This window comes from Elaeis guineensis, chromosome 6 (assembly GCF_000442705.2).
Source record: "Elaeis guineensis isolate ETL-2024a chromosome 6, EG11, whole genome shotgun sequence".
Lineage (NCBI taxonomy): Eukaryota > Viridiplantae > Streptophyta > Magnoliopsida > Arecales > Arecaceae > Elaeis > Elaeis guineensis.
This window is the reverse complement of record NC_025998.2, coordinates 13,012,300-13,022,819: the sequence shown is the minus strand read 5'-3', so window position 1 is coordinate 13,022,819 and position 10,520 is coordinate 13,012,300. Positions and strand designations below refer to the sequence as shown.

The following is a 10,520-nucleotide window of genomic DNA, read 5'->3' as shown; positions in this document are numbered from 1 at the left end:
GCTCCTATCAAATCCACATTTGAAAGCTATACAATGAACCGGTTTATCTATTAAATGGGAAAAGAAAAGGGGGTTAGACACAAACACATTTGTGAGGATTAGAACAATATAGACAAATGAAGAGACGCTTATAGGAATCTGTGATCACCAAAACGCTTAAAAGCTTGATGGAAATTACTACGCCAGTATGAGGTTGCAATCTTGGTACAAAATGTGATGAAAGAACACCTCTGAAAGCCTAGTATTTGTAACATTGTCCAGGATGCAATCAACAAGCATGAGGTTAAGAGGGGGGACTAGGATATGTACTCACGAGGGTAAGAGGAAAGGCGAAACCCTAAGCAAACTTATATGGGAGTTGCAGAAATAATATTAAAAAAGATGTATTGACACATGATGTACCCTTAATGGGATCTGTACAATAGATCTCTCACGTTAGACTCATTATTCATATATTAACTGCTTGCTTGCTAGATTTGCATGCCAATGATAACAATTTTAATAGTACTCATTACTTTTAGGAAAGTAATAAATTTGTTGTTAAGAGACGATATCTTTAATTCCACGTCGGTTGTAAGTCAAGAGAGAATATGACTTATAAGATTGGAACATTCTCCCATGTAAGACATCTTTTAAAGAGTAAAACCGTAAGGACCTCATACCACAGGTACCAAAAGCTGAAACGGATAATATCTCACATATACCGATGTAGAGATAAACCCAGCCATTCAAGCAATCCGACCTTTTGACCGCAACAAAATTAATTGAAGATATTTTTTATGGAATTTGTTCTCATCCAAAAGACGGCCTGAGACTGAATATATCTATGAAGATCTTGAGATGATGAACAGAAAACGTTCGGTACGTAAGGGAGCATATGAAATGCTACTTGCAAATATCGAATTCAAGCCATGCAAAAGACAGAAGAAGACAAGTGGTGAGCTTGTTTGCTTCGAGGCCTTGCCATGTAATGTTTGACAAGTATATTTTTAATTGTTTTCCCTTTTCTTGTTCATGCATTAATGGCTTCTGCATTCATGTGGAGCCACTTTCTCAGGATGTCAGTTGCTGTTTGCGTTGCTTCTATGCACCTACAATAACATGTCGAGTTCTTATGCAAGTCTTCTCCTTCATTAGCCATGTTCAGTCTTTCCAGCTAGAATCGCCTACCTGCAGTATGGTTCCATTTCTCTAGCAGAAATTTATTATTCTGTGAAGCTATTTTTTGGTGGAAAGGAGAGGAAGCGAATAACTCCCCCCAATTTATCCATAGAAACAGCTGCTTACAAGAGAGATGGAATTATTCTGTGAAACTCTTAAACCTCTTTTGCATAACTTTTGGTGGAAGATGTATGTTATTGTTAACACTTGAGATGTTAGCTCTTCTCAAAAGTTGCATTCAGTCCTTTCTAGACGAACCAAGTCGACCCCTGAAACCAAAGAAAGGGACAAGGATGCCTCACCACCACCACCCCAAAAAAAAGAGAGGACAAAGGAATGAGGAACCAAAACAGGAGATATTTGTCATAAAACTGGGGTTGGCAGCAGAAACTGGCCTGTTAAGAGATACATGTCTACATTAGATGGCTAATCATTATGATTCTCTCTCTCTCTCTCTCTCTCTAACTGTAAGGAAGACTATAAGGAAGATTGATTCATCCCTTCATAACATAAAATTCACAAAACTAAAGATAAAAAATTAGCTGAATCTTGCTTCTAATGATTAAAAAGTTGAATCTAGAACTAGAACTTCTTCTTTTCTTGTACATAATTCGATCAACAACTCCTAGTGTAGCAACCGCGCTTGCCTGAAGCATGCCTGAAGCACGAGGCAGGCATAGACCCAGATCAAGAGCCCAACTGAGCTACTTAATTATCAGCTGCCACAATTCAAATGACCGGATAAATGATGATTGTCTTGTTAGCAATTTAACCCTTTATCCACAAGTTTCTTTGACAGGGCCAAAAAGTTAAGTTGCAGGTTGTAAAACACTACAAAAATGTCTAACACACCACCAAATGGAAAAACTTCCAGAAATAAGAAAATGATCAGATATCTACATGGCATGCATATCCTTTAAATCTTTTGTTTTATCTTACAACAATGGTTGCTGCACTGAGCTAGACAAAGGAAAGAAGGATATGTTCCTCCTGTACAATTTGAAACACCTCCCACTCTCTGACCTCATTTATAAAGCACCATATTTCCTGTATATATATATACAAACAATATATATAAAAAATAAATAGATGACGCATAGCTGATCAGAAATGAACTTACCCAGTAGATCCGTTCTTTTGTAAATAAATATCATGAGAAAGTTGATCAACTTTTCCATTAACCAACTTACCCATGCTCTCATGCTATTCAAGATGGATAAGTTACTTTCCATGGGTAGCATTTACCCATGAAATAGGGGAAGAATCATATCCATCTAGGGAGTGGCTAAATCATTTTCTTATCAGCCAGTAAAGTAGGTATTTAATTTTATTCCTAAAATATCCCATCCTTATTTCCAATGCCTCCATTATTCAATACCCAATAACTCAATCATCCACTTTCTCCAAATCTAAAAAGCATAAAAGTATTATGAAAAATATCGATAAATTTTAACAACTTATCCAAAAAAGTAGTAATACAAAAGAACATTGATAATAGATTTCGAAGCCACTTTTTCAAAAGTAAACAAACATGGGTAAATTATTTTTCTATCTAAATGTTGTCAAAAAAATATTTACCTAGAAAAATATAGATTTTCAGATAAATTTTTTATCCACAAAAGAACAAGCCCTAAAGTAACCTATACACTTTGCTTTATCCCTATGTGCTTGAAGCTTCCTTTCTTTACACATGATACAGAACCGCTTAATAATATCTATATTGCAGTTTTATTTGGGCTTTGGTGTATCCATCGTCTGAAAATGTGCACCCTTAGTACAACTGCACTGCAGCTTCTCATAAATTTTTACACTTGAATATCTACAGCAGTTGACATTCAGAGTCTGTAGCAATTGCTATTCTTCGCCTGAGCTACTTCCAGGTAGGCTGTTGTCATCTAGTTTTTCAATTGGTTTGTTCTTTGCTGGACTTTCAGACATATCCCCTAAATAAGTCTCATCTTGTTGAAGAACTTTGTTATTCATACCATTTGGTATGGAGGACTCCTGAAAGGCATGTTAGGTATTAACAATCATGCCACAGATAAAATATATGCATGCATATATGTTTGTATGTGGGTGCGTGGGTGCAGGTATATGCATGTGTGTGCATGCAAGCACATCCTCTAGCATCAACTCAATGCATTTAGCGGCAGACCAAAAAAGACAACAATAGACCTTCAGTTATTAAACTAGGTGGAGATTTAAGTATTTCAGGGTCACATTAAAGGTTCAAAGCAAGCATGGTAATGATGTAACTTTGTCATACCAGCGCTATACAGTTTCATGTGTGTGCACTTCCATTGCTTGCAGTTTATTTTTTTAGTTTTTGGGGGGCATATAAAATGCAAATAAGCTTCAACAAATGGAGGCTTTACTAATTCTACCTGACCACCTGTCTCCGGTCCCTCAGAATTGAAAAGAATGGGGCAGCAGCATTTGTCTCCGTTCATCAAGCTTGCCCTGGATCTGAGCATATGCCAATGAGGCAACTTTCTCACTATTGAACTTGTCCCATTTTTTCCCATTGAATGCCTGTAGATGCATAAAAGTATTGGTCACTACTACCAGATCTCTTTATGCTACTAGTTATTAGAATTTCACTTTCAAATATAAGATGCCAGACTGATTGCAAGGCAAACCACAAACCTTCCACTAGTACTTGTGTTTCGTAAACTTTTGTCATTTCATGCCTATCCAACAAGTCCAACCACAGAGTGATTCTATCAGGCTTTAGCTCTCATTTTTTTTCAAAGTAAACAAATAATTCCAAGAACGAACCAAATGTTGTGAGGCCATGGAGGAGTGGAGGAAACACCTGACAGAAGGAGATGATGTCTGATGCAGACAGAATATTTATGAATGCATAACCCACATTGCATTTATTCTGCAACAGTAAAGACAAAACCAATTCAAGAAGAAATGATCATCAAAGGTAATTTTTTGCCAAACGTGCAGGAATTACCTTAAAATCAATGGGCAAGTAGAGAAAGTCATAAGTACCCCTGTGATTTTCATCAATGGATGCTAGCAGCATCTTTGAGGTGCACCTGTATAATAATCAAGCCCACACTCAGTCTATAACACTTGAACAAATAATTTGAGTAAAGTATAATGGACAATAAAGAATATACTTATTTGGGATGTTTTTTATCATCAGCAACGTCCTGGTATCTTTCCCACTAATAATTTTATCTAGGTCAAGCAGGTACTGTTTCTTGCTATCTAACTGACAGCTGTTATCAATTTGGCGATTTCGCCCACATTCAGATAATCCATTCATACCACTAGCACCATGTCCAATATATGGAGCATTACCAAGAACCATAGGCCCAAATCTCTGTGATGACATTGTACTAAAACCAGGTGCACTATTCTCTGAAATGTTTCCAGGCAAAGCAACTCCTAGGTTCATTAGACATCGAACACCCATATCCATCATCAAATTCCCCTCATTGCTGCCAATGCCCATGCTTCCAAAATAAATAGGGCTCTTGACTGATGTCTCTGGTGACTCTGGGAAATAGCCAAAATGCCTCTCAAAAGGAATACCAGATGGAGCAGATCCAACCTGATGTGATGAAGCCGGGAAATAGCTACGACAAACTGAATAAGGGAAGCACTGCTGCTTCCTGTCAAATACGAATGAATGTCCCATAGATGATTCTGACCAAGGAGATTGAGTATGCTCAGTAGTCAGTATAAAGAGTTGGGCCACGCCAAATGAATTGGGGTCCAGTCAATGTACCCATCCTAGAAGCAGTAGAAGTCAGGAAACCAAAAGAAGATAAAATTCCTGAACTTAAGACTGTATTTGGAATCACAGCACTATTATGCTCCAGAAAAGGATGAGAATGCTGGAGTGGAACTCCATGTGTTGAATTTCTGGGCGAGAAAACCTGGTCAGCATGGTTAACCCTGTTTTGGTTGTTACCAATTGGTGCATTCTTCACAGAGTTGGACATCATAGGAGGTAGTATGGAAGCTAATCCAGGCAAATGATTAGTCCTGACAGGACTAACAGCTCCAAAATTTGGGGACTGCTTAAGGGCCGGTAATGTTCCATTATCATTTGGATTACTGAACTGTGCCCAAGAACCTGTTGCTATTTATGCACCAAACTCAGTTTCTTTCAATATATATATATTCCAAAAAATGTAAATAAGACAAATACAGAAAGAAACAGACTCCATCATCTCTGACCAGAATAATATCTGACAAATTCCCATCAACTATGCATAACTACAATAAGAATCCGACATACCTGGAGGGGAATTTGTAATAGGTGAACCCACTTGAGGTCTGTAACATCTGGTTTCATCATGTTCCAGTTCTTGGCTCAACTGCTGCATCAAGCTGAATTCAAGATGTAGAACCATCTAGAACTCTTAAGGACTAATCAATATTTGACAAGGGACACAAAAAAAAAAAAAAAAAAAAAAAAAAAAAAAGCTAAATGTGAAGTCCTTTATTGCTGATCCTGTAAAAAACAAACTACAGCCGATACCTATCCGGCATATGGATAAAGGAATATCATGGCTTATTCTCTTCCATGATTTGTCCCCTCTTTTGAAGCCCATTAGTAGCACACATAGCGACCTAAGCCCCCCATTTGGGGCACCATTGATTCATCAAGAGTGGAATTCTTTATTTTGGAAGCAAAGATCAGTAAAACATATTTGCCACACACTTGCGTACAAATGAAGGAGACATTCTTGAGTCTAGCCATTTTTATAACATGAACGAACAATGAGAAGATGGTGGTTACATCACAAGTCAAATTTATTTATGTACAACAGAATATCAGAAAGGCAGAAGGAAAAACAGCATGGTTAAAGGAAAGAGTTGTATTGATCTGTAATTAAAGAATAAAGAAAAGGCAGGAGCATATACACACTTCCAACAAGCTCCACCAGGGCGGCTAGGTTCCAGCTTTATGCGCTTGCCAGCTATGTCACTCTTGTTCGATGGCCCAAGAGCTGCTTCTGCTGCTCTGACATCATAAAACTCAATAAATTTATGCTGCTGTTTGTGTGGTGTCTCCCTTATCTGTACCATGTGATCAGAAAATGCCACAACTTTTCCCAAAAAAAAACACTTAAATGGAGCTTTTAATTAAGAGTCTGAGATAAAGCCTAAAAGAAAAAATTAAAAAATATATATATATATATATCTTGCCTCTTTGACTTCCCCGTAAGCCCCAAATATTGGGTGGAGGTCATCATTGGAAACCGATGGAATCCAAATTAAAGACAACAAGAGTTCCTAGGTTTAAATCTTTGTCTGACGGGTTGACCTGAAGAAAAGGCAGGGAAGAGAGAAAGATTGGACAAAAAAGGAACATTGATCAAAGCAAGGGAAATAATTGGACATAATTATGTCAGACCTTTGGGATGGAAAAATGAATATCAAGTTTTCTATGCCGTAAGGGCTTGTTTTGTAATGCACACATAGCAGTTCGAGCTGCCCGGATATCATGGTAAGATATCATCACAAAATCCCTGTGCTTGCATGCTGTGTAAAGAGACCGAATATCCCCATATTTCTGAAACAAAGGAGCAAAACGTAACAGTAAATCGACTTGACCACTTTGTTTGGAGTAGAAAAAAAATTAAGAAAAGCTTCAGAAGGAACAAAAAGTCATACAAAAAGCATGTTGTACAAGACCCAGACTGATACCTCCATTGATTGGAAGGGGGGAATATAAAAAGTCAATATGTTGAACTGCTAGAAAGAGACTTTTAACAAGAAACATAGAGAAAACTAATTTTGGTGGAAACTAGTTAAAAGCAACTGTCACAGCATTTACCTTTCTATTCATTCTTTATTTTGAAAATGTAAAAATATTTTCATTCTTACAACATTTTTTGTTGGTCATAGGATTCAATATTTCTTACTTATTTTACATTGAGGTAATACTCCCTTAAAAAAGTTTGATGGCGTAAAAGAGATGCCTCCAGTGGCCACTGCAAACACAAAGGAGGTGCCTTTATTTCTCCCTCTCTTCAACGCAATAGACCTGTGCCCTCCTCATCAACATCGTCCATGATAAAGCTGTTTGTCTTTATTTTAGCCATGAATCCTTTTGCTTCCACCTTTGCTGCCTCTTGAAGGCAGACCTCATACAAAATATTTCATATGTTGTCAATGGCTCTACCTATGCACCTTTAACTACTCCTAGATTATATAGGATTTGGCCCATACTCTAAGAACAAAACAGATTTGGAATAGGATCATGAATTTACAATGTCCTCAGGAGTCTAGGATCATGTATTTACAGAGAGGGAAAAAAAGCAAGAGCATCACTTGACTAATGCTTCTACCTGCCACAATGAATCAGATACTCTATGCAACTAAGAAATGCTAATGGACTAAAAAAAATTTTTGACACCAATTTTTTTAAAGAAATAAAAATGTCACAAAAAAATGGGGAAAATCCTTGAGAAATACACAAATAAGAAGAAAAATCATGAGATGCTGAAGACACAGGAAAACAGCATGACATTACTAAAATATTGCATCATTGATATGAGAGAAGGATGCTCTCCATATGGATGTTCTCCAGCAACAGTTCCAACACCATTTGGAAGGTCATACTAAAATATCACTAATATGCGTCTTTGCCATACCTGTGGTGAGGCTCTCTGTAGGATCAGAGTCCAATTCCATACCCCCACTGCTGCCAAAAAGATCATATTCTTCCAATTCCTCCACTTGACTAGGCAACCTACTTAGGTCAAAATCATCCATTATGCCCGCAAGGAGCTCGTCTTCATCATCGGGTAACAAAGTCCCAATCACTTGTTGAGCAAATTCTTCAAAAGAATCCTCACGCTCCATGTCATCACTGAGTTTATTACCTTAGATGAAGCATCATTTGTAGACTGTAACCCATATTCTGAATCTGTAAAATTTACTGAATGGAAACAGAAAACATTTTTAAAAAAAGCATAAAAAGCAATTCAATATAAATTATTTGGTAAGTAGTGATGGTATAAAAGATGACGACTTACATTTCTCATGTGGAAGAACTGGCAACGAGCTTGAAAAGAGGCTCACATTATTATATCCATGATAAGCACTGGAACCAGATGAAATCTCCTGTGCTCTCTTTCCGACCTTCCAAGTGTTATTTGCTGAGGGGAAGGGGTATGTAAATGACATGTATGACAAATCCATACAATAAAATAAAGATGCATGAATTTCCTTAAAAATTAGATTGAGAAGAAAATGATCTTTTGTTCTAATTTACCTGCGACAGAAAAATGATTGGAAGTATGCCCCATTTCATTGCCTGTGCAAAGTTGCAAATATAGGTAGGATGAGAAAGAGTACATTTGGAAGATATTCAATGAAATTGCTCAGAGCAAAGTTCACATCCAAAGAACTAACCACCTAATTACTATTCCTACTCTTTAATTCAGTGCTGATGTGATTTCAGAGGTCCAATGTACAAACAGTGTTCCATGTACTATGCTTCCAGGAATTATAGGCAACCCCAATTTTGAAACAGGAAAATCAGATAGCTACTAAGAAAAAACTTACAAATTTCTTAACATTTTGTGATAGATTTGCAGATAACAGATATAATATGATATAAAATCTTATGCTTCCCTTTTTCACTTAATCCAGACTAGAGGAGTGTTTGACATACATGCACAAGTAAAATACCAAGTATCACACAGCCTCCTGTTACAGTGCAGAGCCCAAAATAGATGTCAGGTAGGGCTTACACAAAAGAGGACAAATATATGTGCTGGCTTGCAAGGTGATTTCTACTCACATACATACGTAAATCTAGCACGAAAAACCTGTGATACAACCGGCAATTGTAACATAGGTTCACTTAGAAGGACTGTCAACATGGACCAACCACTAAAATCAAAATCTGAAAGATCAAAGAGGACGATAACAAATGCAAACTAACATGGAAATGAGGCTTTTTTTTTGTTTGTATGCATATTTGTTGACAGCTTCCTACTACCTCCTATTCACATAAAAAAAAAAATGTATATTTGTTGACATATAAAATAGGTTTATACAGAACCAGAAGAGAAGTAGGACACCGTGCCATGTTTGTTTCTCTATGTCAAAGAACTACAAGAATACCAGTTTAACTCAAGCATTTACCAATCACAGCTCCTCCATGCAGTCACATGCAATAATGATCTTAGAAATCGGGGCTTGGATTGGTGCTGAAAGGTCAAACATAAGGAGACCAGACAAAACTAACGTGCATGAAAATGGTCATGCAGGATTTAAAAAAACTAATATTGCTAGAATGGTGAGATACGAAGCTCACGATGGATAATAGGTAATGGTTATCGCAAAAGATCAATTTTTTCCATGTAGCTAGAAAGTAATCGAGCAGAAGAAAAACGAAATTTTATATTCGAACATTTAAAAGCAATCAGTCATAGACTAATCAGTTAAAGAATTCCGACGTGGGCAAGAGTAAATTTAGATCAAAACTCCACTTTTAGCATCCAAAACTCACATAGGACGACATAGATTCGCAAAGATCAAACCTTTTTGGCAAACACAAAAATCACTAAACAAAAACCAATAATCCAGCAGAACGTAGTAGGTGGAAGGCAGAGCCACTTACCAAATCGAAGAACACCGAATTCGGAGGAACAATAGCCACCCTAAAGCCCCGGTTACAAAACCGTATAGAGTAGTTTGCTGAACCCAAGCTTTAGATTATGGAGTAAAGCCAGTGATGCTGGAAAAGTCCAGTTTCTTCGACTTTGTTCCTCATGGATTCTTCATTTTTTCGAGCGAACAGGAGAGAGGGGGGTAGAGAGGAGTCCCACTTCCTCTCTCTTTCTTCCCACTCGATCGAGACCCCTCTCTTCGTGCCCGGGAGAGGAATGCGAAGGAAAGACGCTTGCAGGAGGAGAATTACGAAGCGAAAGCAATGGAGAGAGAGAGAGAGAGGAGATTCCGCAACATTTGACTCGGATTTGGCGTCCATTGACGCCAGCTCTTCCCGCCGCTTGCTCCTCCTAAGTGCAGGATTTATGTCGGATAAAAGATTAATTATTTTGCATATATAGTGACATTTTAAGTTTTAACCAGAAAAATATATAGAGACATTTTTATGACTTCGGATTTCTTGTGGAATTGCAAGATTGCCATGTGATCTGGGGGGTGGATTGCTTTGACCCAGTTTTTATTTGGAACCAAGAATTGATTCTATTCAATCTAAAACAAAATATTTTATAATGAATCTTGAATCGAAAAAAATTATATAACCAAATATAATTGGAAACAAAGTATTTTATAATCAAGCTTGGACCCAAAAAAAGTTATCCATTTTAAATATACTTGGATCTAGATCTTAAGCGCCCAATTCATAT

General features: G+C 37.3%; 1 protein-coding gene across 1 annotated transcript; it reads right to left on the bottom strand.

Moving 5' to 3' along the window:
* Positions 1–2,780: 2,780 nt before the first annotated feature.
* LOC105047224 (protein MEI2-like 2) lies at positions 2,781–10,134 on the bottom strand. Its single transcript, XM_073259215.1, is given in 18 exon segments — positions 2,781–3,165; positions 3,554–3,618; positions 3,620–3,693; positions 3,977–4,045; positions 4,124–4,208; positions 4,293–4,864; positions 4,866–5,257; positions 5,423–5,514; positions 6,056–6,207; positions 6,337–6,396; positions 6,398–6,454; positions 6,545–6,746; positions 7,654–7,755; positions 7,757–8,018; positions 8,021–8,074; positions 8,172–8,294; positions 8,411–8,452; positions 9,767–10,134. Coding segments are annotated over 17 exon segments (2,424 nt in total). The 5' UTR covers positions 8,445–8,452; positions 9,767–10,134; the 3' UTR covers positions 2,781–3,136.
* Between the last annotated feature and the right edge of the window lie 386 nt (positions 10,135–10,520).